This window comes from Cavia porcellus, unplaced genomic scaffold (genome assembly GCF_034190915.1).
Source record: "Cavia porcellus strain 051 isolate PalLab524CR breed Dunkin Hartley unplaced genomic scaffold, mCavPor4.1 scaffold_5, whole genome shotgun sequence".
Lineage (NCBI taxonomy): Eukaryota > Metazoa > Chordata > Mammalia > Rodentia > Caviidae > Cavia > Cavia porcellus.
In genome coordinates, this window is record NW_026947488.1 from 17,310,979 (window position 1) to 17,337,799 (window position 26,821).

The 26,821-nt window shown below is 54.9% G+C and overlaps 2 protein-coding genes across 6 annotated transcripts in view; one reads left to right on the top strand and one right to left on the bottom strand.

The window, feature by feature from the left end:
- The first annotated feature begins 757 nt into the window (after positions 1-757).
- On the top strand, positions 758-21,615 carry Ada (adenosine deaminase). Of its 2 annotated transcripts, none has more exons than XM_005002783.4 (12): positions 758-940; positions 11,536-11,597; positions 14,333-14,455; positions 15,960-16,103; positions 16,688-16,803; positions 17,924-18,051; positions 18,354-18,425; positions 18,510-18,611; positions 18,845-18,909; positions 20,152-20,281; positions 20,730-20,835; positions 21,312-21,615. In XM_005002783.4, the coding sequence occupies exons 1-12, from the start codon at positions 908-910 to the stop codon at positions 21,326-21,328; spliced, it is 1,098 nt and encodes a 365-aa protein (XP_005002840.2). In that variant the 5' UTR covers positions 758-907; the 3' UTR covers positions 21,329-21,615. The 2 variants fall into 2 exon arrangements, with proteins under 2 accessions (XP_005002840.2, XP_003467816.3); XM_003467768.5 differs by having other exon boundaries at positions 21,315-21,615.
- Positions 21,616-22,075: 460 nt separating this feature from the next.
- Positions 22,076-26,821, bottom strand: part of Pkig (cAMP-dependent protein kinase inhibitor gamma) — a 99,016-nt gene continuing 94,270 nt past the window's right edge. For 3 of the 4 annotated variants that reach the window (XM_003467674.5, XM_013150341.3, XM_063248290.1), the window contains one exon: positions 22,076-22,790. In XM_003467674.5, the coding sequence (XP_003467722.1) occupies positions 22,711-22,790 (80 nt within the window). In that variant the 3' untranslated portion in view covers positions 22,076-22,710. The remainder of the gene's footprint in view (positions 22,791-26,821) is intronic. The other variant, XM_063248291.1, reaches the window with a different exon arrangement.

Below are 26,821 nucleotides of genomic sequence, written 5' to 3' on the forward strand. Positions count from 1 at the left end.
ATGTTTGCCACTGTTTTCTTCCCCATCTAACATTGTTTCTGAGTAGCTCTGTTGCGATTTGTAGCTGAAGTCGGCTCAGGGCTCAGTTTCACCGCTGTGTAAGAAGAGTGCGCCCTCTGAATTCTCCCGCTCGTCGCCCACTGGCGGGGGCTGGCACGTGCAGGGAGCCAGCGCTCTTATTGCACACAGCACTGCTGTCAGCACTTCCCGCAGGTCTGGGTCTGCCTGCGCCCAGGCAGGTTTATCCCGGTAATCGCCTGGGAGGAGACTTACTGCTGTCCCTCTTGCCCCCGTGTGTCTGGTCACTCCGGCCTTTTGTCCCCAGCTCCCTGGAGCCCCTCGCCCTGAATGCCCTCTCGGTCAGCCCCGACCCCCGCACCCGGTGGACTCCCTCCAGCAGGTCCCAGACCCCAGCGGACTCCTCCCTCTAACTGCACGCTGGTGTCGTGGGTTTCTGCGGCGAGCGCGGCTCACGTTTGCAGAACCCGAGCTCGGCAGCTCCGGATGCTCACCGGCTTCCCGCCTCTAGCTCCGGCCTGCACCCCGTGGGCGCCCGGGCAGCGCTGGGAACGCCAGGGTCACCGGACGGGCGGGGACTCAGGCAGAGCCCAACCAGGCGGCTGGGCCGAGCCCGCAGGTGGTTCTGGAGCAGGTTTCGGGCGTGCGCCCCGGGGAAATCTCCGGGTTCGGAATTGCAGAAACTCTGGGCCTGGCCAGAGGGACCCGGGCTGGGGCGAGGGGGTGGGGCCCGGCGGGGGCGGGGCAGAGGCGGGGCCCGGCCGTTTATGGAGGAGCTCGGTGGCTGCGACCGCGGAGGGTCCGCTGGGGTCCGGCTGGCGGCCGCCGATCGGCAGAGACCCGCAGAGCTTCGGCCGAAGGAGCAGCGCCGGTGCGCACGCCGGACACCATGGCGCAGGCGCCCGCCTTCAACAAGCCCAAAGTGAGCTCCGGGTCCGGGTTCTGGCTCTGGGTCCGCCGCGTGGTTTGGGGGAGGAGGAGTCCCGGCCTCGGCGTCCGCTCCGCGCGAGGGCTCGGGGACCCTGCGGGCGCTCTGCCCCTCGACTTGGGCCCTGGTTCACCCCTAGGCTGCTTAGGGGGAGACCGAGAGGCCTGAGCGTCCCGGAACCGGAGGCGTCCCTGACCGGCCTCCGGTTCTGCTTCTGCTCAGACTTGGTTCCTTTGGGTTTAAGCCTCGCCGACGGCCAGACGGACACCTAGCACCTCGGGACAGCTGTGTGAGCCTAGCCAGAGGCCTTGACGTCTGTAAACTGAGCTGTAAAATGTGGCCCCCGAGGTCCACGTCTATAGCAGCTGGTTACTGAGCCAGGCGCATACTGAGCTGCAGTGTTGTGATGACTTTGGGAGCGCCGGGGGCCCAGGTTTGAGGATGCGCCCACGGGAAGAACCGTGAGCCTTGCAGGAAAGGGACAGGGATGAGTAGGACGAACCCCTCCCTGCGACCCGGGGCTGGGGTCCTGGGCCTTGGATCACAGAGGGGTTCACTCGGGCCGAGCCACAGCCACTGCCCGCTGGAGAGAGCTCCAGACTCCCTGCTCATGGCTGAGGCTTGATGGGAATAGCAGATCCGGGGTCCCTGGTGCTGGCCACTTAGCTCCCCACCGACCAAATCAAAGGAGACCATTTATTTTGTTAAAAAAGAAAAAGGAATTATTCAAATCTAGCTCCAAGGAAACAGAGGGGCCCATTTGCCTCAAATCATCTCTCCCCGTACAGGGGGAGGGGGTCTTCTACAGTGAGGAGCACAGAGAAACAGGACACAGAGACAGTGCAGATCTTTCCGCTTGCTTTATCTCTCCAGCAATTCAATTCATCCTCCTCTTTCTTGTGGGAAGGAAACTGGGCTCTAGTCTCCTGGGGCTGACAGCTGCATATTCTGTCACTTTTGTTGAGCAAAGGAGAGCAGAGGGAATTGGTTATATGCACCTCAGGAGGAAATTTGGAGTAATTGCTTATTTTTAGAAAAAAAAAAAAAAAAAAGCCCTAACTTTTAAAGTTCCATTTTGCAGTTTTGCAGTTACACCAGGAGTCCACCAAGCATGGCAAATCAGCCAAAAGCTCAGAGGGAGTAATCAGCTGCAGCCAGCCTCAATTTACCCCCTCTAAGAAATAGGTACAAATGGTGATGGCAGATATCACAAGTGTTAGAATCCTGAGGGTCAGGGAGGCAGGTCTGGACCCCCCACTCCTGGTACCCTCTCCTCTCTCCCAGATTCCCTCTGCCCCTGGGCAGGAGCAGGGGAGCCGCCTTGTCTTGAGGTAACTCTTAAGACAGCAGCAAAGCCCTTTGACCGGGAGTGGAGCGGGAGTTAGGGAAGTGAATAATGGGTTATGTTTCTACCGCACTTGCTCTGTGCACTAATTTGTGCCTTGCGGTGCATCTCTAACAGCACTGCAGGGAGGCCTAAGTGCTTTGCCACCCACTTTTGGAGCCTCATCCTTCTCTGATTCGCTCACCCACACCCTGGGCCTGTTTCGGCACTTAGAGAACGGAATGCACTTAGAGCCCACCTGTTTGCTTAGGTGATCTGGAGAGGCAAGGTGGAGGGTCACCTGCCATCTCTGAGGTGTGACCAACCTCATGTCACTGTGAGGAGGAAATGATGCGGACAGGAGATCAGGAAGGAGGAGCTGTGACCATAACTGGCTCCTGGGCTTCCTGTGGGCAGTCAGCTAAGAAGTATTACTGTTGGGTTCACGGTCAGATGATGATAACAAATACAGCTGTTAGTATCAATGGCTGAAGCTTACTGGGTTTCAGGCCCAAATACAGTAACTATAAGAATTCTCTGATCCTGCCGGTGACCCTGTGGGTTTGCCAGCGCCATCCCCATCAAGCAGATTAACTAGGCCCGCACAGCTAAGAAGTAACAAAGTTGGGGTTTGAGCCTGGAGGGGGTGACTTCAAGGTCCCATGCCGCTGCTGGCTTGCTGAAGCTGCTTCTGCAGGAGCCTGGCCAGTGGAAGTGCCAGTGCCAGATGCAGGGGCATTCATTGGTTCAGGGCCCTTCACTGGTTCCTTTGCTTCTCACACTGACCTCTTGAAGAAGGTGGTGCTTTTCAAACCTGAATGTGCATTCCTATCACCTGCCTTTGAATGGTGGTGCTCTGACTGAAGCAGCTGATCGAGATGCTTTTATCAGGCTCCCACCTAAACTTTGTTAACACTGCTGGCTCCCAGACACTGCTTTGAGGAGCAAAGGCCAAGGCTGTGACCCACCTGTGTGACTGTGTCATTCTGACAAAAACTTCCTGAGCGATTGCTGGCCACTGGAGAAGGTGGAAAGGGGTGGCTGGGTGGCTGGTATCACTCTGTCCACACGAAGTGTGCTGGGCAGTGCAGTAGCCCTGAGGCCATGTGTCCTGAAGGGCAGAGCTGTGATAATAAAACTGGCCACGCCAGTTCCTTCTGCAGTTTATCTCAGAGATGAAGAATTTGAGATCTAGAAAGGTGAAAAGTCTTGCCTTAGGCTACACAGAGCAGAAGTGGTAGAGGGGGAGAGTGGACTGGCTCAGGTTGGAAAGATTGCTTCTGAGCTGTCCCTCAAGCAGAGGGCACTCGGGCTAACTGAGCGCTGGAGTGCTGCGGTGTTTACTCTGTGCACTGTGGGTAAACTCTGCACCCTGTTCTAACCTAGCCACCTTCATTCACTGACTCATTTCGTGTTCTCTTCATTTACATGTGAGGAAACCGACTCAGTGGGGAGGGAAGTTACCAGTCAGCCAGAAAGCAGCAGATTAACCTAAAACTGAAGTGGTGTGATTAACTGCTTTGGTAATTTACCAGTCACTCGGTGCAAAAACAAAAACCCACAAAACAACCCCCAAACAAACAGCCAGTGGAGGGTGTAGGGAGGTACCCATGAGCATGGCAGTGCGTCCCAGTGTCTCGCTTCAAACAGAATGGGTTGGATCCCTAGAGAAGCAGGCAAGCCCCGAACCCCTGCTTCTCCTCTGTAAGTGGGGTGCAGAGCCCAGTGCTGCTTCTCTAGGCCTGCGGGAGGCAGCGGGCTGTGCAGGCCCTCACCCGTGCAGGCCCTTCCTGGGGCTGCAGACTCAGCCTCTGCACCTGCAGGGCTGCTCTTCTTGTCTTCCGGAGACAAAGCCCTGGTTTTACCTCATTGGGCTCCCAGTGCCTTTCAGTTGCTAGAGCCACCTGTTGAGACAGACATGTCCCTGGGGGAGCCTGCCTTACCCACTGGGCTGTGGGCAAGCGGCTCATGGCAGCTGGACAAGGGGAACCAAAAAGGTTGGGTTTCCTGGAAGCCTTTTATTGCACAGAGAGAGGGGAAGTATTAGTTCGAGGAGGCAGGGAGGCAGCCAGCCCTTCATTCCACATTGGCCCCAGCTCAGGAGAGACTGGGAGGGGGTCCCCTGGGGCGCCTCCAGGGATGGGGAAGTGGTGCTGTGGTGTGGCATCGAACAGGGGTGCTGGCAGATGACTCATCCTACCTCAAGGGCACTGAGGCCCCAGAGCAGCTGAGGGGACAGGATGTTGACCATCGAGGGAGGACAGCCAAGAAGTTTGAACTCCAGCCCTATCTGGGCCTTCCTAGTCCCCATCTCCCACTTCCAGGGCTGGGGAGAACTTGAGTGCATTAACTCCACCGTGCCTCAGTTTCCCCTGCAAACATGGAGAGTACACCCATCCCTGTGTCCTGAACACCAGGGCAGGTGTGGCTCAGCAGCAGCAGCTTGGCTATGGGCCTGTCTTTTTCCTGTTTCTAATTTCCCATCATTCCCCCTGGCTCCTGCCAGCGCATGATGCAGGGAGCTCGTGGCAGGGTGAAGACTTCAGCTTTCAGGTCAGACAACTTCATGGCCATGGTATGCACTCATAAAGCAAGTTCCTTAATCTCTCTACGTCTCAGTCACGTCCCCTGTCTAAGTTCTTAGTCTGCAATTTCCCTCAGCCTGAAGCCACATCTTCCATCTGGGAAACCTCTGGGGCAGCTCACAGCAGCAAGAGCAGGAGAAGGAGGAGAAGGAGAAAGAGGAGGAGGAAGAAGAGGAGGAGGAGGAGCAGGAGGAGGAGAAGGAGAAGGAGGAGGAGGAGCTCATTTGGGCCCCAACACAGCAGGAATCATTGAGGAACTGCTCGCTCCCTTCCATTCTGTGCCTCAGAGCTGCAGGAGCCCAGATGGGGCTGAGCACAGAGGGCTTCCTGGGAAAGATGTGGCTGTGATACTTTGGTGGCTGAAGGCTGCCGTCTCCTGGCCTCCTCCTGAGATGCCAGCAGGGCATGAGGCACTGACCGCTGGCAAAACCAAGCTCATTGCCAAGAGTAAGGCCAGGAAGAGAGGGACCATGACTGGCAGTGGGCACCTGTGGCTCATCGGGGATCTGGCTGTAGTGCTAGGGGCACAGAGCTAAAGGTCAGGCAGCCCTGGCTACTCCCCCACAGCAGGGAGAGAACCCAGCACTGCCAATGCAGGACAGGAGGAGGGGAAAGCCAGCCCTCAGCCATTCATACAGAGCACACTTTGCTGTGCCAGGTGTTATGCCAGGGATGACACAGACAAAGCAGCCCTGCTCACCCTAAGGTCCCCATGAGCGTGAGTCAGATCTGAGAGCAGCTGGCCAAGGAGTCCAAGAGCTGAGTCCTCACCTGAGCTCTACCAGCAACACCCTTGGTGACCTGCGCTGATGCAGGGTGTGTGGTGCATGCACTGCCCTGGGCCTCAACTGCCTGATGTCCCCTGAGACCAGAGCATTTCCTCTGTTCCCAGCATGCAGCGAGGAGCTGTCAGTCACTGTGGCTGCTTCCTGTTCACATCAGGCCTGGGAGGATTTCCTGCTGCTCTGAAGATGCTGGGTCAGCTGTGTGTCAGCCTTGAGGAGGGCAAGTACAGAGGGGTGTGAAGTTCCTCCCTGGAGGTCAGAAGCCATGCACAGGCTTGACCTGAGGGCTGGGAGATGCTCCAGCTTTGCTCCGCCACCCAGCCTGTGTAATCCTGGGAAGGTCCAGTTCCACTGCTGCAATTAGAGCTAAAGTGCCAAGGGGTCAGGATTAAATGAGGTGACGATGTGGTGACAGCAGCCAGCCCTATTATTAGTGTTACCATTGCTGGATCTCTTCTGTCTGAAGTGAAGTACAGTACAGTGGTTAGGAACCTGACCTTGGTTCAAATTCTGACCGCATCACTGACTGACACTAAGTCTTTAGATGTTTCTTTAAGCCTCTTTTTCTTCAAAAAATGGGAGCAAAACCTCTCCCTGGTTTTGGGATGGAGTAAGGCATGTACAAAATAGATACTCAAATGTTAGACACCCCTGCTATCCCTTGTCCTGGAATGGGGTCCGGAGAGCAGGGTCCCCACCTCTCTCTCTCTCAGCTTCTCCTTCCCCACCCCCCCAAGTCATCCAGGGTGAGTGAGCAGGCTTCTCAGCAGGTTTCTGGAAGGTTCAGGAAAAGCCCTGCCTGTGTTTAGCCCACTGGAGGTGGCTCTTGCCTTTGTTCCTCCCCCCAAAAACGTCTGGGTACCTCTCAGGTGGCTACAAGGACGGATGAGAGCCGTGGGCAGGGTAGGACCCTGAGACATGCTGGTTGGCCTCCACTTGCTGAGTGCCTGTGCGGGAGGCTGCAACCCATTCTGTCTCCTTCTGGACACTGGAGGGTGCTGTCTTCTCCTAAGGCTCCCCTCCTGCCAGCTCTCTGCCCATCAGCCAGTAAAAGCTTTTAAGAGGTGCCTCTTCTATTGAAAATGCTCCCGTGGAAAACCCTGCACTGTGGCCCCCAAGATCCTGGCCAGTTCCCAACCTGCTTCCAGCCTAGGACACCCGCATCCCTTCCACCTGGACTTGTCCCCGCCTTACTGTCGCCTCTCCCTGCTGACTCCTCTTCTGCCTGTCTACTCCTCCATGTGGAGGGCACACTGCACATTTCTGCCCTCACCTATGATTTTCTTTAACCTCACAGCTCTTGGTCTTGCATCTCACCCCCGTCCGTGCCTCTTGAGGACAGGACAGTATTTGTTCAGCCAGGATGGGCTGCTCTGTGCTGCAGGACAAACATCCCCATATCTGAGCAGCCCCGTGATGGGAAGGAACCTGTTCTTGCTCACCGCTTTGTCCCTCACAGGTGTCCAGTGAGGGTTCTGCTCTGGTGGTCACTCAGGACCCAGCAGGCAGGGCGGGGAGGATCCCCCCCCTGAGCATTGCTAGCTGTTGGCCAGAGCAGAGAACCCGAGGGTGTGTTGCAGTGGCATTTCAGTGCGTTCCGCAGAAGGAGCCTCGCAGACTGTTGGGCAAACAGCCAGCTTCCCAGCTCCTGGCTTCTTTGGCTCTGAGGCTGGGCTAAGTTTTGCATTCTACATTCTCCCCCAGCGTCTTGGTTACTTTTCTCTCACTGTCGAGACAAAATAACTGACATCCAACAGGAAGGAAGGAAAGATTTATTTCTTACAGTTTTGGAGGTTCCCGTTCATACTCAGCTGGCTCCAAGGCATGGTGACGTGGCACAGGGCTCCATGGTGGCCACAAACAGCAAGAGCAAATGGGGCAAAAGAGGAAAAGCACACCTCCTTTCCTTCCTTACCCTGTATGTTGGCTCCGCCCCTGGGCGGGTGCAGCATTCACACCCCTGTGCTAGACAATGGACCAGTCACAAACACCAGATCCACTTCCATGATTCCATGAGGCTTGGGGGATCCACCTAGACACAAACCATAACACCCAACTGAGACGGGGCTTGCTAAATTTCTCTAACTTGTAGTCCTCCTGGTTCAGCCTCCAAAGTGTCACCATGCCTAGCTGTACCAATTATATTTTTGTTTGTTTGTTTTTCCTTGGTACTAGGGATCAAACCCATGGGTGCTCTGCCACCAAGCTACATCCTCAGTCCTTTTAGACTTTTTAAGATGGGGCCTTGTTACCTTGCCTGGTCTCAGCTCTCCATGTGCCGGGATCACAGGTGTGCACCACTGCACTCGGCTTCCACCAGTGTGTAACGGGGCCAAGCCACTCCCACCTTAAACATCTCTTCACCCACATTGTTTGCTGCCCCCTCCCACAGTTGGCCCCCCATTCAGGGATAAGTTAAAGTTGTCTGCATTTTTAAATACCCACTTTTACCTTCCTCCTGGATGGTTTCTACCTGTGTACACACTGCAAAAAAAGATTCTCCAGGGCGTTGGTTTTCAACTTTCAGTGCATGTTTTAAAAAACAAAAAAATGAATTTGAAACAAACCAAACCAAAACCAAAACTAGGACTGTGGCTGTAGCTCAATTGTAGACACTAGGCTGGAACACACAGGGCACCGGGATCAATCCCCTCACCACAAATACACTCACACAGCGTTACCTGGGCCACTCCAGTGACTGTGAGGTAACTAGTCCGGAGTGAGGCCAGGCATTGGTGACTTCCCAGCATTGTCTTGGTGCCCCAGATGGGCAGCCAGGGTCAAGAACCACTGCAGGGTCCCAAGGGCCTGTGTACCTAGACCAAGAGGCATCTTTCTGCCCTCCTATCCTTGATCTGGCAGGGTCTGGCTGTATGAAATCCCTGGGGCTGCTGTAACAAATTACCATGCAGTGGGTGGCTTTCAACTCCGAAATATGGTCACATCACGGATATGGAGACCAGAAGTCCAAAGGCATGGTGCTGGCAGGGCCATGCTCCTTCTGAAGGCTCAGGGATCATCTGCATGTTGCTGTCCCAACCTCCAGTGGCACGAGGCATTCTTGGCCTATGGCTACATCGCTCCTGTCTCTGCCTCTGTGGTCATGTTGCTGCTTCCTGGGGAGTGTGTGTGTGTGTGTGTGTAATCTCAAAACTCTGCCTCTGTTATGAGGATGCTAGGTTTCATTCAGGTTCCATCCAGATAACCCAGGACAAACTCTTCAAGATTTTCAATGATCCCATTTTTCGCCCTGTAAATTCATACTTACAGGTTCTGGGATTTGAGCTGTAGACAGGTTATGGGCCATTATGGAGCCCACTCTGCTGACATAGTGGGGCACCACTCCTGCCTGACATCTGATGGACCCGTCTCTGCATGGACACTCTGTCCCTCACAACCCCCGGCTGTGTTCCTGCAGGCTCAGCCTCCCCTGCTCAGCCCCCAGCCACAGTGCAGGCCGAGGCTGGTCCTGGGCTTTGCCTCGCTTCCTTGACGTGCTCTTCCTCAGTGATTTGTTCAGGGATGCAGCTTCAGGTCATAGTGCTACACCTATGGCCCGAGCATAGTGCTCCATTTATGGCCCTGCCTGGGTCTAAAGACAGCTCTAAATGCTGGCATTGCTCTGGCACCATCCCTTTTACATAGCTAAATTCAAGTCAGCAGTGCCTGTCTCCTACATCCCTGTCTTCTGTCACCCTTTAGGACGTGGTCCTCTTCCAATGCTCTCTGTCTCAGGCTGTGGGAATCACCGCTACGTGAATCTAACCAGAAATGTCTTTTTTTTCTTTCTTTTTTTTTTTTTTTTTTTGGTGGTACTGGGGATTGAACCTATGACCTTCACTCTGCACTGCATCCCCAGTCCTTTTTAATTTTTTTTAATTCTTTTTTTTTGTCTTTTTCCTTTTTATCGGTACCAGGGATCGAACTCATGACTGCCTGCTTGCAAGGCAGGCGCTTATGCCGCTGAGCTAAATACACAGCCCCAATTTTTTTTTTTAATTCTTGAGACGAGGAGTTAAGTTGTCTAGGCTGAGCTCAAACTTGCAATCCTCCTGCCTCACCCTCCTCAATACTGAGATTATAGGATTGTGCCACTATACCTGCTTCATACATTTATTGATATGACATTTGCTCCTTGATGGACTATGTGTGCTACAGGAATGAGATTTTGTCCCTTTTGGTTACCTCTGTGTCCCTAGAAGGGGTTCCATAATTGTTTGTCAAATGAAAGACTCATAGTCGGCACCTATTTTGCTATATGTGCAGGGCTCCATGGCCATTAATGTCATTGACCCTCAGAGTCCTAGGAGGTGTGCTATTCCCCCATTTGACAGATGAGAAAACTGAGGAACAGGAAGTCAAGAGACTTTCTCCAGGTCATACTGAGTGAGTGAAGGAGCCAAGACACCAGTTTGGACTCCATGATGCTCTAACCATGGTAGGACCCTGCTTCTTGCTGGATCCTCCTCCTGCCCATGGTGGATTAAGGGTTGGAAAAAGGAGGTTCAGGGAGATGAGGTCACTTGCTCTGGATCACACAGCTGGTTAGCAGTTCCCTAGGCTGCAAGCTTCGGTGTTCTAATGATGAGATATTTTGAGAATCCAATAAATCTTTGGCCAAGTGGGAATTGAATTCATCTTGTGAAGGAGCCCAACCATTAACTTGATTGACCCTCAGCCCAGGAACAAGGACTGCTCTGTGCCTCATCCTCTGGAAGACTGTAGGGGACATTTGATGACTCTGAGGTGCTGCCCACAGAAGGCCTTGACATCTCCTCCTCGCCAGCCCCATGGAGCCAGGCCATTTCCTGTCTTCTGCCAGGCAGGCAGCTTCTTCATCTGGGTCTCTGAGTTCCAGAGATGGTCTCCCTCTCATAGAGATAATAGGAATTTTCTGGGTCTCCCCAGCCAATTTTTCCTGGGCCAGGGAGACCCAGAAAATTCCTTGTATAACCTGGAATGACAAAATCCCTTAGTCTCCTACTGTGCCTTTCTTCAAATTCATGGTAAATATTGTGGCCAAGAGGCAGGGCCATTTCCCTTAGGCCGCATCTGTGTACCTACCCCATCTTTTTATGTCCTTAATCACTGTTCTTGGATAAGGACGTGTAGGATCTCATTGTTAAGGAAACTGAGAGGCAAAGTGGTCAAGCATCTTGTCTGAGATCACATAGCCAGAGTTGGGACTCAAGCCAGAGGGGCTGTCCCCAGAATTACTGCGTATAGTCTTGGCTTTGTATTCAAGGTACGGGCAAAGAGGAGAGGATGATCAAGCTAGCCGAGTATCAAGTTCCCTTTCTAGGGTACTGGAAGACTTTGTATCACCAAATATGGACTCTGCAGCATCTCCTTTTGAGAATGAGCCTGAGATCAGTTGATTGATTGACTGTGCTGCTAGGGATGGAACCCAGAGCCTTGCACCTGCTAAGTACATGTTCTATACCTCCAACCTGGAGCCTGAGTTTTGAAATGTGCTGCAAATGCTTTCCAGCTCAGGAGGACTGTGGTCACTCTTGTCTGTTCAGCTTGCTTGCCTGGGGCTTGGGCTCAGGGTCTCCCATGGGGCTTTGGCTGCCACTCCTGAGCTGTGGTTAAGAACAAAGGCATGGGGTTGGGTTCTTGCTTCCATTACTTGGATACTGTGTGGTTTTGGATAAGATACTTAACTCTGCTGAACTGCCATGTCCTCGACTGTGAAAGAGATGGGTGGAGGTGACAGCCAAACCTGTCCCCCTGGTGAGGATTAAACAAGTCAGAGCAGGGAGGTTGGAGAAGTGTGTGTGGTACCTGTCCGCAGGAGACGGCAGCCAGTGGTCCTCACGGCTACTGTTAATATTAATCCCTCAAGGCCCTCAGACACCGTGGGCATCTGTCTCTCCTCTCTGGCCCCCACAGGTGGAGCTGCATGTTCACCTGGATGGAGCCATCAAGCCCGAAACCATCTTGTACTTCGGCAGGTGAGAAGCCATCTCCCCAGGGTTGGGTGGAGCAAGCAGCTCCTCAGAGGCCCCTGGAGAATCTCGGGGTCCCCACTTCCCTCCTGTGGCCCTGTTGAAATCAAGGCAGGCCCTGGCTTGAAGGACCCCAACCTCTGTGGGTGGAGGGCAAGCCTGGGGCCCCCCTGCTGGGGAGCTGGGCTGTCCAGCCTCCCTCCTGCCTCCCACCTCTGGAGCTGGAAGGACTTGGCTCTCCAATTTCAACATTCTTTTCTATGATCTGAATCCCTGCTGAACTCCTGCTCCTCGGGAGAGGACTAGTGAGCCTGGGGTGTTTGTCCCCAGCCCGGGAGCATCTCTCCCGACTCTGAGGGAGATGTAGGAAGTACTCTTTCCTTCTCCTCACCACGCTTGGGCAACTTTTTCCTGCCTTTTGGCAGCTGCCAGGGGTGTGTACCTGTTTGGCTGTGTAACACAAGCACATCGTCATTGTCTATGGTCACACCAGCCACTCTCTCTGGGCTTCACCTGGGTTAACTCGGTGAGTCCTCAGGCCAGCTTGCGGGGGCCAGGCCACTTGATGGATGAGCAAATGGAGCCATGACAGTGGAGTCACTTCACTTGCCTGGTTGGCACAGGGAAGAGGTGTGGCCTGAGTCTGTGCCCGCAGCCATCACCTCGAAGTCAGAGGTTTCATGAAGTAATGTGCAGCTCAGGCCTAGCTTGCACTGGGTGCACCATAATCATCACCTAATAATATTATTAAGTAGCACCTCGTGGCCTTATCTCTGCCTGTGCTTTGCCCATTTGGAGCCAGTAGGGCCAACAGGGCCCCTTTGAGGTCATTAGGAAGTAGTCCTGAGATGGGATCTAATCTTGGGTGTTAATGGATCAAAGAGCACTCATCAGTGGGAACCATGCCCAGGGTGGGGCAGTGGAGAAGGGAGGGAGCTGCCAGCCTGGGCCAGCTGGCCTGATTTTCCCTTTCTCAGCCACCTCAGTGGGCCGGGAACACCAGATGTGGCAGGTGCAGGCTGGAGTTTGCTCTGGGGTCACCAGACAGCCCACTCAGATATGGGTGCCCCCAAAGACGCCAGCCAGCCAGCCAGGTTGGCAGGGGTGAGGGAGCCTGGCCTGTGGCTCCCAGGCCGATCCAGGGGCCTTTGTTCTCTCTGGGAGTGGCTTCTTGCTTCTCTGCCCTTTCCAGGTTCCTCTCTTACCTCTTTCTTAGTCTCCATCATGCCTCACTCCTCTGGCCACCCCCTCCTCTGGTCACTGCCCTGCTGTGATCCTGGCAGTAGCCTCCTGCGTGTCTGCAGTCTGTGTCCAGGCGTCCTCTCAGACCTCCCCTTCTGCAGGTGCCAGGCTAGAAGCAGGGCTGTTGTTTTCAGATACAGTCTGGCAGCTCATTTCCCTTTGGAGCCGAGGCGCTGCCTTCGGAGGGAGACTAGGTCAGGTTGGCCAGCAGTTGGAGGCTTAGCAGGGGCAGTAGCAAGCACTATGCATCTCTCTGCCCTTTGTGTTCCAAGGTGCAGCAGAGGTACCATATCTGCCATTGGGGTCTTACAGGGATGCAGGCCTGAGAAGGCGCCACAGCTGGTCGTCTGGCAGACTGATGGGTCCAAGTGACCACATAAAGTCTGGGCTGCCAGATAAGGAAGAGGGCATATTTAGTGATTTAGGAACAGATATTTATGTAGGAAAACTTCATTGATTTTTTTTCTTCTGTTGTGCTAACTAGGACTTTTTTCCCCACACACAAGTTAGCTGAGTGCTCACCCCCTGAGCCACAACCCTCCCACCCCGAATCTTATTTAAAGGATGCAATGTCTTCCTGTCTCCTTGAGGAGATTCACTTTAGGTTTCAGTCTCCTCTCTGCATTGTTTTCTCCAAGTGCCTTTTGTCTCTAATTTTGTGCCCCCTATCAGGAAGCATTTTTTTTTGCTCGTCCTTTTTATCTTAAAAGTAGAGAAACCGAGGCCCAGGAAGACGCCCTCCCTGTGAACCCCAGCCTGGCCAGGACGGGAGGAGGAGACAGGGACATGTGCAGAAGCGGAAACCATGGAGTTGCACCCTGCTTCCTGTGGCCCAGAGGGCAGCGGAGGAGCCAGTGAGGAGAGGAAAGCTCCAAGCCAGCGGGCGTCACAGCAGGCCTTGCTGCCTGTTAGTGTGTCCAGCCTGTGTCAGGGGCGCTTGGGACAGGGAAGAGACAGAGCTCCGAGCTGGGTGGCCCGCTTGCCAGGCCTAATCCAGAGCTGCCGCCCCACCTTTTCCCAGCATGCTAGGCTGGGGGCTGCTTTGGTGAGACAGAAGGAGGGCGGAGGGGGATGTCCTGGCGCCAGCCCGTGCTGCAGGAATTGTTATGCTACAGTTAATGCCCCGATAACCCCTGACTGGGCACAAGACCAGCTGGCTCTGTACACTCCCCGGCTGAGGAGGAAGTGATGGACTCGCTCTCACACTTGCTCAGTCTCCAGACATCAGCACCACATGCACGCATTCACTTCAACCCCTGATGGTCCCCTTTGCTGCCCTTGAGATCTGCTGACTTGTCGTGGCTTAGGGCCAGCAGGTCCTGGAAGGATTGCATCCTGGCTACACAGCCCTGGACCTCAGTGTTCCCATCTGTCCAAGGGGAGGAGTTGGATGGAAGGATCCCATGTTTCTTGCTGGGGCTTGGCTCTGTTCATCCCACCCTATCAGGCTGTCTGGGTCCTCCCTGAGCTGCTCCTCTACCCTCACGGTTCTGTTTCAGGGAAAGAGGGATCGCCCTTCCAGCCGACACGGTGGAGGAGCTGCAGAAGATCATCGGCATGGACGAGCCACATTCCCTCCCATACTTCCTGTCCAAGTTTGAGTACTACATGCCTGCTATTGTGTGAGTTGCTCCCGACCCTCAGCTCCTGGGACAGCGGTGATCGCTGTGACTGAGACCAGGCATGGGTCCCAGCCTAGGGATTTTCAGAGGCCGCTGGAGAAGCTGCATGTTTTTTTGGGACTCTGAGAGTATGACCCCTTGGTTAAGTGAGGTCCAGAGAAGACATAGATTCAAAGGCAGAGAGAGCATGCACCTGCGTCTCCTGCCCCCAAGTTCAGGGCTCCATATTGTGAGGACAGGGGAGGCTGAATTCCGGGGCTGGGGAGAGGGAATAGGATCAAGGTGATTTTGTCCGTCTTCAATCAGGGAGTGGGGAACACTGATGGGTACTGGGAAGGCCCGAAAGTTGGCATGGGGGTTACCAAGGGAAGTCTCAGTGACTGCCCCAAACTCTCCAGTGTCTCTCAGGGTCTCTCAGGGAAAACTCAGGGGCCCTGATGGCCTGATGTCATATGTGCAGGTCACTCTGGGCCCTCATCTCCTGACCTTGTCCTCACATGTTCTTCTGTCCAGTGCTTGCTTGTCCCGGGACACCAGCATACCCCTCTGCCTGGAATGCTGTTCCTGTAGAAGTAACACCTCCTTCTCTGCTCTGAACAGCGTCCCTTCTCTGGGGCAAAGCTTTCTCTGACTGTGCTGTTGAACGTTGCAGCTGCCCGCCTGCCTTGTCTGTAGAACTTGTCACACCTGGCCTACTGTCCCTCTCCTGTCCTTGCTCACCCATCTCTCTTGCTAGGAGGTGGGCTCTTTGAAGGGCAGGATCCTGCCTGCTGTGCCCTCCATGCCCAGCATGTGTGGCCGCAGTGTAGGGCTCAGCACCCCCTTGGGGAACAGTAGGAGCTGAGGGGAGACCAGGGCAGCCAGCTGTGAGGGGGATGAAGGAGCACTGTCCTCCCTGGGACGGCGCTGAGCCCAGGCTCCAGGGCTGCGCCCACCCTTAGGAAGGCAGCATCTTCCACCCTGGTCCTGGAGACCCAGGCATTTCCTCCCAGGGACAGCCCTTCTGGGATGGCCAAATCCCCAAGGCTGGGCAGGTCCTTGCACCCGGGGCTCGTGGAACACTTGCCTGCCTTCCCTCACGTTCCACTCTGCATTCTGTTTCCGCTATTTGTGGTGGAAACTTCTGACTAGGCAGAACCTGCTAGCATCTGGCAGGTCAATTTGTGCTTTGCTTCTGGGACCAATCCTCGGCAGTAACAATGAAAATACTTTCAGCTTTTGTCTGCTGTGCTCCAGACACTGGCTGTTTGTCCTCATGATCACTCTTCGAGGTGGGTGTCAGAGAGGGTGACTGACTCACCCAAGGTCACACAGCAGGTAGTCCCTGAATGAGTCCTAGGTTCCTTCAGCCTAGTACCATCAAATTTATCTATCTGTATCCATTTCTTTCTTTCCCTGCCATTCAGAAGTGGGTCTGATATATGAAGGGTTGAGGAAGGTTTGCTCCCAGAGCTCCCAAGGGCCTTAGAGGAAGTTGTCCCCAACCCCTTTTTTCCCTCTCCAGGGGCAGCAGGGATGCCATCAAAAGGATCGCTTATGAGTTCGTGGAGATGAAGGCCAAGGAGGGCGTGGTGTATGCGGAGGTTCGTTACAGCCCGCACCTGCTGGCCAACTCCAAAGTGCAGCCGATCCCCTGGAACCAGGCCGAGTGAGTGACACCCCTGGAGAGGGCTGTGCTGAGGGCGTGGCTGGGTGGCGCAACCCTGAGACCAGAGATGCTGGTCCAAGGCCCCATCAGGTCCCTGGCCTCAGAAAGATGGGATTAACTTGGCCATAAGAGTGATGCCTCCGCAACTGAATTGGTTGTTTTTACTCTGGGCAAAAGCTCGTGGCTGTGCTTTGTAGCCCGGAGTTCTGGATACAATCCTGCTGCCAGGGAACATGAACCACTTAGGCAGCGACTTCTAAGGGTCCTGTTCAACTCCACAGCTAGAGTGAATCTGGCCCATTTCTGCTCCCCTTGATGGGGCCCCACAGATCTGGAAGTAATAACACCAAGCCCCCTCGACTCACTTCAGGGCCAGATTCTGATCCACCTGGGAGCGGGAGCCACACGGCGCCTGAGCTCAGTCGTGGGCAGGGGGAGAATGGCTCTGACACACCCACACACCGGCATCTAGAACCAGATGCTGAGCCTTGGGTCATCTCTCTCTCTCCCCAGAAGAACTGAGTGAATAGGGGCAGCTCGGTCCTCCCTTTGCTCAGTCCCAACCTTCTCCTGTCCCTACACAGAGGAGACCTCACCCCTGATGAAGTGGTGAACTTAGTGAATCAGGGCCTGCAGGAGGGTGAGAAAACCTTCGGCATCAAGGTCCGGTCCATCCTGTGCTGCATGCGCCACCAGCCAGGTGAGTGTGGGCATCAGCTACCCAACTGCTTCTGGCCTCAGTCTGGTGGGCTGGCCGTGGGCTGTGCCTGACCGGCCCATGGTGTCCCCTGCACACATCAGCAGGATCCTGGGGCTTCCTGGAAACACTAGAGGCCTCTCGGAAAGGCCCTCATCTTCCTGGTGACACTTGACAGCCACATGGCCATGAGGAAGCATAAAATCAGAGGAGCCTGAGCAATCAAAAAACGACCTAAGCCAGCCTCCCTGCTGGCCTGCAGAGCCCAGCCTTGGGTCTGGGGTTCGAGAGGCATTTCCCTTGTCACTAACACTGATCAGATCCGAGGGCTTGAGCTTCTTGGGGCAGACCCCACTGTGTGACACTGGGCAAGTCATGCCACCTCTCTGAGAAGGTCACAGGGGAATCACCTCCTCCTGCTCCCCTAAGGATCAGGGAGACCAAGCCAGAAGCTGATGCCAACCTACATGCCCGTTTGGGGCGGTGGCTTGTGTGCATTCTCTAATCCCACTGCAGCCTATGAGGTGGGACTTGCACTGCTGAATTACATTTGACAGGTGGGGAAACTGAGTCAGAAAAAGTGACGCTTCTTGTTCCTCTGTCAGGGAAACACAAAGCTCTGGTGTAAATCTGGGGACATTTCATTTTAAACCCTGAGCTCATTCATTCTATGTAAATAGGTTGTAACTTTATGGGTTAAGAGTACACAATATGTTAGTAATACCCTTAGCAATCCTAGCCTGAGTTTTAGTTACGTTCATTTCCTTGTTCTAAGTTGGGGGAAGCTACCTTGGGTGCTGTCATATGCATTGAGTGAAGAAACATCCTATGCATCACTTATTGGGCCCGGCCTAGCCCTTTGTGCCACACATACACGGCCTTGGAAAGGCCTTGTCTTGACCCTGAGCTGCAGAAGTGGTGGCATCCCCTCTGGTAAGGGCATAGTCTGAAGCTGTGGGCAGAGCAGTTGGCCAAAAGCCATGTGGCTCGGACTTGGCAGTTAGGGTCTGAAGACCAGACCCTGGACTTCTTGCACTGGGGGGACACGTGACAGTGATCGGGGGACTGGGAGGCCCTGCTGCATGGTGCTGCTGATAGGGCCCTGGTGGGCATCTCACCACAGAATGGTCCCCGGAGGTGGTGGAGCTGTGTAAGAAGTACCGGAACCAGACGGTGGTGGCCATCGACATAGCTGGCGACGAGACGATTGAAGGAAGCAGCTACTTCCCGGGGCACCTGGAGGCCTACAAGGTGGGCCTGTGGGAGCGCGGACCAGCCCTTGATGGGCTTGGGGGGAACTATCCCAGATGGGATCACAGGGCCCCTTCAGTTCCCAAGTATGTCAGGTCAAGTGTGGGGGCTCTGAACTGGGGATAAAGAAAAGCCCCTGAATTTGAGGTACAGCAATGCAGACCCATAATCTCAGTACTTGAAGGCAGCCTGGCTGACACTGGGACAGCCTGAGCCTGCCAAAGCTCAGACCCCAGTGTGGCAAAGGCAGGGGCTGCCAGCGCTCCTCCCCGGCCCGCCCTGACCTGGCTCTTCCCTCCTAGGAGGCGCTGCAGAGCGGCATTCACCGCACGGTGCACGCTGGGGAGGTGTGCTCCGCAGAGGTCGTGCGAGAGGTGAGGAGCTGCCAGCCGAGAGCCTGCATACCCTGCTTCTTTGGGTCCTGCTTCCCAAACTCTCTCCCTTCTGCTTTTCCACAGGCGGTGGACATACTCAAGACGGAGAGGATAGGACACGGCTACCACACCATAGAGGACCAGGCCCTTTATGACAGGCTGAGGAAGGAAAACATGCACTTTGAGGTGAGGCACAGGGGACTGGAGAACTGTCCCTGGTTGTCTGTCCCCACCCCCCGCAGATGCCCAGAGCAGGAGGAGCAGGAAACCCCTGCGGGAATGGCCAGTCAGTGTTCAAGTGCTAGGGGTGGAGGGCTCAAGGGACTGAGTGGAGACAAGACTGGCACTGTAGCAGGTAGCCCGGCCACCGCAGGGCTTGGGGAGTGGAGGCCTTGCCAGCCACACACCTGCTCTTGCAGGTCTGTCCCTGGTCCAGCTACCTCACAGGTGCCTGGAAGCCAGAAACGGAGCACCCGGTCGTTCGGTGAGTTCTGGGGCCCATTGAGTTCCTTTCCTGGGAAGCCAAGTATGGGGAAGGATACAGGGATGCTGGATCCCCAGCACTGGCCCGGGCTGGGTTTATCAGTTATGAAATCTACCTGGCCAGCAGGCGTTGCTGTCCTTATCCCACAAATGCGACCACAGCTCAGATGTAACTTGATCCGCACACCCCACCTACTAACCAGCAGATCTAGGGGCCCATATCTCATTCAGCCAGGCAGAATGTCCCACTGTCCCAAGGGAAATGTCCCCACTCCTGACTTTCCCAACTCTGCCTCCTGGGCCTCTGAAAGATGACTGTCATGTGCCTGCATGCTCTCTCCTCCGAGTGCCATCTTAAAGCTTCCCCTTGGAGGGTCTCTCCCACACCTGCTCCCATCCCACAGCCTAGCCAGGGCCAAGACCCTCCTTCTGTCCTCTGATCAAGTCCAGGGACAAGCTATCAGGCCTTGGGAGGGCAGAGGTGTATTCCCCCGAAGCAGAGTAAGGACAGCAAGGACCTGGGGTGGTGGTGACCACTGTCAAACCAGTGTGGGTTGGCCTGGCAAGCTATGTGCAGGGAGGGTCTCACGCTGACCTTAGGAACATGGCATGCATGGTGCCGGTGGCAATCCCGTGCAGGCTCTGGGGAGAAGTGGGTGCACAGCCCGTGGGCTGGAGCAAGTTTTAGGTATCATCTGCACAGCTATGATGTATGAAGAAGGGAAGGTCCTACAAGACGGTTGAGCATGAGAGCTTAGCATAGAACCCAAAATGACAGTGACATTTAAGGGTCAGGAAGAAGAGACGCATACATGGAAAGCTAAAAGTATGGTGTCAGAAATCGAGGGAAAAAGCTTCAAGGATGGTTAACAGTGTCAAATTCTACACAAAGAGGATGGTCACCAAGTCCATGGGGAACTTGGTGGGGAAAGCCTGATGGAGTGGGACTGAGGGATGACAGCTTGAGAGTGGTGCCGTCAGGGCGGTGGCTAGAGAGGATGGTGGCCGAGGGGGTGTTGCTCTCCCAGCCTCCCAGAACCTCGTTCTCCCCGGCTCTTGTGCCAGGCCCCTCCTTTGTCCATGCTTGGCTCTGGGCTGGCAGGACGGGCTTGAGTCTTGTGTCACTGATCGGGTGATTTGGACCAAGCCTGGTAGGTTCATGAGGATCAAAGCAGGTAGGCGTCAGTGGGCAGTGTTGGTCACTGAGTAAAGGAGGCTCTTCTCTCCCCACCGCCCCCACCAGGTTCAAGAACGACAGAGCTAACTACTCACTCAACTCAGATGACCCGCTTATCTTCAAGTCCACCCTGGACACTGACTACCAGATGACCAAACGGGACATGGGTTTTACCGAGGAGGAGTTTAAAAGACTGGTGAGTGGCGTTGCCTGGACTCCTGGCCACAGGGGTATGAGGCTTGCAGGCCTCGGCCAGGCCCTGGAGCCCCAGGAGACCTGGAGGGAGTCTAGCCAAGCATGGTGTCAGACCTGAGGATGCCTTAGTGCTGATGTCCTGAGAGCCACGTGGTTTAGCTTTTGCTTAGATCGCACACACTAGCAGGATCCTGCTTCCCAGAAAGGTGTGCCTCACTGTGAAAATCTGCACCCTTCAGGCCACCCCTAGATCCCAGGCTATGCATTTGATCTGGGTTATGCCCTGAGTCAGCTCCTGCAGAGGTCTCTGCCTACCAGATCTCACCTCTTGTGAAGTCTGAGTTTTACTGTCCGTACCCTGTAAAGAGGAGGATGAACTATCACTAGATGCCAAGGGCTCTGGTCCTTGTGGTTTGGTTCCATGTCATCTGCTACCCTGACCCTTCTAGAACATCAATGCTGCAAAGTCCAGCTTCCTCCCAGAGGATGAAAAGGAGGAGCTCCTCAACCAGCTCTATAAAGCCTATGATATGACACCGCCACCAGCCACTGCCGGTAGGTTTTTGTCCGGGCTCCAGAGGTCTCCCTGGCCCCTTCACCTGCTGGGCTTCCTGTGTGACTTCTAGCAAGAGCCCTTCCTCCTGGGCAGCACCAAGGACACGCCATGACTGCCTGGCTGCAGGCCTGGCTGTGGCAGCCCCTCCTCAGCTTCGCTCATTTTCTGTGTAGTTGCTCCCTAGAGAGGCTGGCTGAAGGCAAGACTTTCTGAAGGCCAGTCACAACTGTCTGGGCATCCCTGTGTCTGCCCAAAGCCAAGGGCAGGGAGTTGGATCCGGTCCTGGCCTTTTCTGTCCCTTCCTTCCTGTGTGGCCTTGGCAAGACTTACCTTGCTCTAAGCCTCAGATTCGCTGTTTGTAGGAGTTCCTTTCTGGTGCTGGAGTTGTGATTTTTAGCATCCTGGTGGCGGGGGTGAGTGTGTGTGTGTGTTAACTGTGAGTTGCCTGATCTTTCTGCTTCTCTGACCTGACCAGCAGGACAGGACCCATGAAGATGGCACGGCCACCTCTAAGCCTTTACTCCATGGATGGAGCCTGCACAACTCTTGGGATCAACCGACATTTTCCTACATTCCTTTCTCAAGACTAACATTTCAGTAGTCAGCTACTGATGTGTATTCTACGCACAAACCTCGGAATGGCCGCGTCTCACCTCTGATTGTGTTTGTACCCTGCTCAGGGACCAGAGCCTTTGCCAAGGGTGACCATAAATCTGAAACACTTCTCAGGTGACTCATGCTGAAAATCTGGTGCTCAATAAAGCAGCCAGCGGCTGGCACTGTGTAGTCTGTGATATGCAGTACTTTGGTCGAGGCTGGTTGACCTGCACGAGGCGAGAATGGCAGGAGACCCTAGAGCTGCCACATCTATCCAACAGCAGGGCTGAGAGCCCAGTGCAGGCTGGGAAAGGAGGGCTGGAGCTTCCCAGGGGGCTCTCCAGGAGAGATGGGGCTCTCCAGAGAGGCTGTCTTCTTAGGTGGCCTCCGTGCTCTTGACTCCTCTCTTCTGGGCCTTCAGACAAACACCTTCCCTCTAGGTTCTCAAAAGAGCTGGCTGGGTGACAGTGAGACGGGAGAGGGCTCATCAGATGCTGACGTGGTGGCGGCCTCGGGGCCACAGCCTATTTTCAGCAGCTCCTGAGAGCTGAGCAAGTGCTGGAGCCCGGCTGACTGTGGACCTGGGGAGCAATGACTGTGGTCCTGCTTTCATTATTTAAAGGAGAAATAATCTCAAACCAGTCACACAAATCATCAGCATTTATTTCCTGGGGCCTAAGTCACTTCTCTTGGTAGAAAGGGCAAAGAATCGCTCTGTTCGTTTTGAGCCTACAATTGGATCTGTGAAGCTCCATGAGGGAACCTCAGGGCTGCATAGATGGTCAGAATTGAGCTTAAAATGGCTTTCCTAAAAAAACAACCGAAAAATGAATTGATTATCAGCTCCCTCCCTCTCTGCTGAAAAAAGGTTTAATGTTTTTAAAAAGTTTAAAAGTGTTTTTTAAAAAAAGGGATAAGAAAGCCTTGACCTGGAAGGCTGGGAATGGAGAGGAGGGACAGTGCTGAGACACCGTCCCTGCGCAGGTGGCTCACAAGAGGAGTGTCCCCTGTGGGCTGCTCGCCTGCTAGGCAGGGCCCAGCTGAATAAATAACATCCTGTGCTTACAGTGTCTTGAGTGTACCTGGGCACGGAGCGAAGGTAGTGGGAACGCGGAGCCTGTGGGTGTGCGCAGAGGACTTCCCAGGTTAGGGCCCCAGAGGCCGCTCACGCTGGCCTGGGACATGGGCTCAGAAAAAAGGCTGCTGGGCCCGTGCCTGGCTTTCCACCTGGGAGAGGGCAACAGGTCTCTCTTCCGGCCACCAGGACAAAGTCAGACTCAAGCTGAGGTGGTCCCGCCGCCGCTCTCGGGCTGGTTGCTGGCTTCCTTGTTCACGGTGCTTGCCTCTGCCTGTCCTTCTAGAAGGGAAAGAAAGACTATGGTTGGCTGCTAGGTTGGGGTTTTTTAGAGACAGCTCTTGCTGTGCACTGCCACTCCTGGGCACAGTTCTACTTGTACACTAACGCAAAGCAGACAAGTAGGCATGAAAGGCGCCAGCCAAACTGAGACAGTGGCTGGGTGCTGAGGAACAGAGCAGGAAACGGAATGGGTGCTATGGCCCAAGGGAGCTTTGGCTTGGTCCCCACAGCTTCCCTGGTACCACAGGAAGGCACACAGTGTTGTTACTGGTACAATTAAGTCAGCTAAAAGCCAGGACGTGGGCTGGTGCTAGGGTGCTGAGGATGCCTGCGGGAGCACCTCAGAGGAACGGGGCAAGATGAGTTCCCAGCGTGAAGCAGGTGCTCAGTGAACGGGAGCTGTTCTTAGGAAAGGGGACTGGAGGGGCTGGGGATTTAATCCAGGGGCATAAGGGCCTGCCTTGCAAATGTGCGGTCGTGAGTTCAGTCCCCGGGACCAAAAAGAAAGAAGAAAGGAAGGAAGAAAGAAAGAAAAGGGAACTGGACCAGCGTGGTGCCAGGTGGGACCTGACTCAGAGCCTGTGGGTGCCAAGGGCATGTGGGGTGTGTGCATGTGTGCATGTGTGTGCATGTGGACAACCTACCCAGGTACACTGCTGCAGTCTCCACCTCATGTGGCAGGAACCCTGGGCAGGGCTGGGGGTGATGGGCAGGGTGAGCTGGGTCTCCTGACTCCCAGCTTCTCTCGAGCCCCACTGGGGAAGGGGGGACAGGCAAGGCCCTGCCATCACCCATGTGGCTGGCGGGGCAGCTCCAGTCCCAGCATCCTTCACACAGGCTGCACGGTGACCAGGCATCTTCCCCGAGACTGCGCGTGGGCACAGCCCCATCGGTGGTGTGTCTGTGGGTTTTTGGGGTGTGGTGGTGGTGTATACGTTTGCAACACACAATAATTACATTCATCCTGGGGAGTGGGCACATCACATACCGCACCTAAATTGCTTTTACTTCCCCCCCGCCATCTTGCTCCATCCCAAGATCCCCTTCCCACCTCCACGCTCCGCCTCCCTGCTTGGTCATCTCCTCTATGTTTGCTCTTTATTTATATACTGGGTTTCTCATGTAAGAGAATCCGGAAGCTCTTGCTTCTGATTGCACTTAGCATTGTGGCCTGAGGGCCGCCCATCTTCCTACAAATGACTGGAATTTACCCTTTATGGCTGAGCAGCATTTCCCTGCGAACACCACATTTTCTTTACTCATCCATCTGCAGATGGACACAGAGGCTGCTTCAAGCTTAGCCAATATGAGTTGTGCTGCCATAAACAGGGTGTGCAGCTACTGCTGGGGACGTCGTCCCCGACTGTGTGGAAAACAGCTGACAGGGGACTCATCAAATGGAATTTCCAGTCTTAGTTTTCCAGAATTTCTACACTCATTCCCACAGGGTGTGTCCTGCACAGTTTACATTCTCAACAGTGTCGCAGGGCTCCTCTCCCCCGCACTCTTGCCAGCTTGCCAGAATTTGTTTCTGTGCTCATAATGATAACCAGTCTTTAGTGGTGCAGTTCTTAAACGCTAGTGACACTATGTGGTGTCACCAGGTGCACTAGCAGCTCATCTAGGGCCTGCATGCTAATTCCGGCTCTTCGAGACCACACTTGGCCTCCTCCTTCAGCTGGCTGAGGCAAAGCCCTTCTGACATGTGTGGTCACCCTGTGTGGAGCTATGGGGTCGTGGACTGAGGGCGCTTTCTATACAATTCGCATAGCAACCTGGAGGTGCATCAGGGAAGCCATGCTCCTCTGCCTGAGACCAAGAGGTGGGAAAAGCCTGCTTCGTGCCGAAGCCAGTCCTCCTTCCACCACATTTGCCCTCTTCCCGTGAGCAGCAGCATCTGGGGCAGTGACGGTGAACCTTTTAGAGCTTTCAGTGATACCAACAGCCCGCTTGTGCTGTGCGGTCTGGTGCCGAAGGTTTGCCACCAGAGGCCCGCATGGGCGTTACCTCACCATGCCCTTCCAGCAGTCTGAGCACACGGGTGCCGGGAGAGCACTGTGGGAAGTATGTGGGTGTCAGACTGTTGACTACGAGCCTATGAAGAAGCCTAAGCAGTCCATCCTTTGGGGAAAATTTCAACCTTGGAATGGCTGGTCTGGCCCAATCATCCTGCCCCAGCCAGCAGGAATATTCTCCAAATTCCCCAGTAAACTCTGCTCTGCTACTTCCTTCCCATGAGACCTCTGGCAACTCACTTAATCCCTGAGCTCTGCTTCCTGGCTATAAAGGAGGATGGTGACACCTGCACAGACCGCGGGGGCACAGGGCCCCAATGCAGTTAGGTGGCCCATGGGAACATTTGGCCAATGCAACGCTTCCTCTGTGCCAGCCCCAGCTCTCCCCTGGTGAGGGAAGGTCTGCAGGCATTTCCTGGCCCACCAGCACCCTTGGGAACCTGCAATCCAGCTGTAGTGCAGCGTTAGAAAATGGTCCCCCAGGGGGCTGGGGATTTAGCTCAGCGGCATAAGCACCTGCCTTGCAAGCAGGCAGTCATGAGTTCGATCCCCGGTACCGATAAAAAGACCACAAAAAAAAAAAAAAACAAAAAACGCCATTAGAAAATGGTCCCCCCAGCTGGATGAGCCCTTGCACCTCCCTGCCTGGCCTGTTTCTCTCATTATTAGGCAAAGTAAGGCAGCATGTGTGCTCCCCACATAAGGAAATACCAAGGAAGAGAGAGCGCATGTGCAGAGTGCTGGGAAAACAGGAGCCGTTCACAGAGGTGGGGAGGCCAGATGGCCGGGCCGCCCAGCAGGCGGGCCTGTGGCCCCTACATGCCTCGCTGCCTATCAGTCTCCCAGAAGCTGAAAGCAGAGAGGCTCCCCTGGCCAGAAACCCTAGGGTAGTGCTCAGAGCCCTGTCTTCTGCCACGGGGGTCTGCTGGACTGAGCCCTGCCCAGGCACTCCGGCCTGACCCCCACCACAAGTGCGTCATGCCCCTGCAGAGAGCACTGCTCTGCCCTCTGTCTGCTTAAAGTCAGCCACCTTGCAGGCACCTCCAGACACCTGGGGGACCCGGACACATCACAGATCCTGAGTGAGAGGGAACAAACAGAAGAGAAAGGCTTGGGCACAGGGACAAGCAGCCACAATAGCTTTCATAATGAGGGACAGAAAAAGTTTACCAGAGCTGAGGGGAAGGACACAGAAGCCTTGGGAGAGCCCCTGGCAGCATGCCCAGTCAGAGCGGCTGGGCACACTGCTCATAAAGTCAGGCAGTGAACAGCTGGAAAGGAGGCAACCCTGTCATGTGCCACCTGCTGCCAGGTGCTGAGGGCACAAAACAGGCTGAGCTGGCTCAGGATATGGGGATCTGTGCTAAGAGGACCATGGCGGTGGCTGGGAGTAGGGAAGCCTCTCTCTGCCTGTGGAGGCTGAGGTCAGGGGGCTCTCAGCAGAGCAGGAAATGCTAGCTGAGCATTTGGGAAGGAAAAACCAGAGAGGGGTGCGGGTGTTATATTCCATTAAAGCTCTTGAGAACCTGTGGTACTTTAGTTCGGCTGGAGAAGAGGGTACCCAGGGAGGGAGTCAGTGTGGAGGCTGGATGGGAAATGGTGCGATCCAAGGAGGCCTCCATACTTGGGTAAGGAATTTGGGCCATACCACAAGGGAAGGCTGACAGATCCTTGAACAGGAAGGCCCGCGTTGGGTTCTGACAGTGAGTGTCAGAGATAGCTAACTGTGGTCATTTTCTGGGTAATCCAAAGCAAGCCAATTCAGTCTGCCCATCTATAACACAAAAGGATTGGGTCCCTGCCCCTCCCAAAGGTCTACTCTGTTCTGCCGTCACAGGTCACTCTGTGACTCGGGCTACACAGAGAAAGACAAAGCTATGGCTCTCCGAAGCCTCCCCAGGAGGACAGAGAGCCTGAAGCTGCAAAGCACCGTGGAAGTGGTGTGACAGTTGTGGCCTCCGTGGTGCTGCGGGAAGCCAGGCAGGGTTAGAAAAGAGTTCCCAGAAGAAGGCCCAG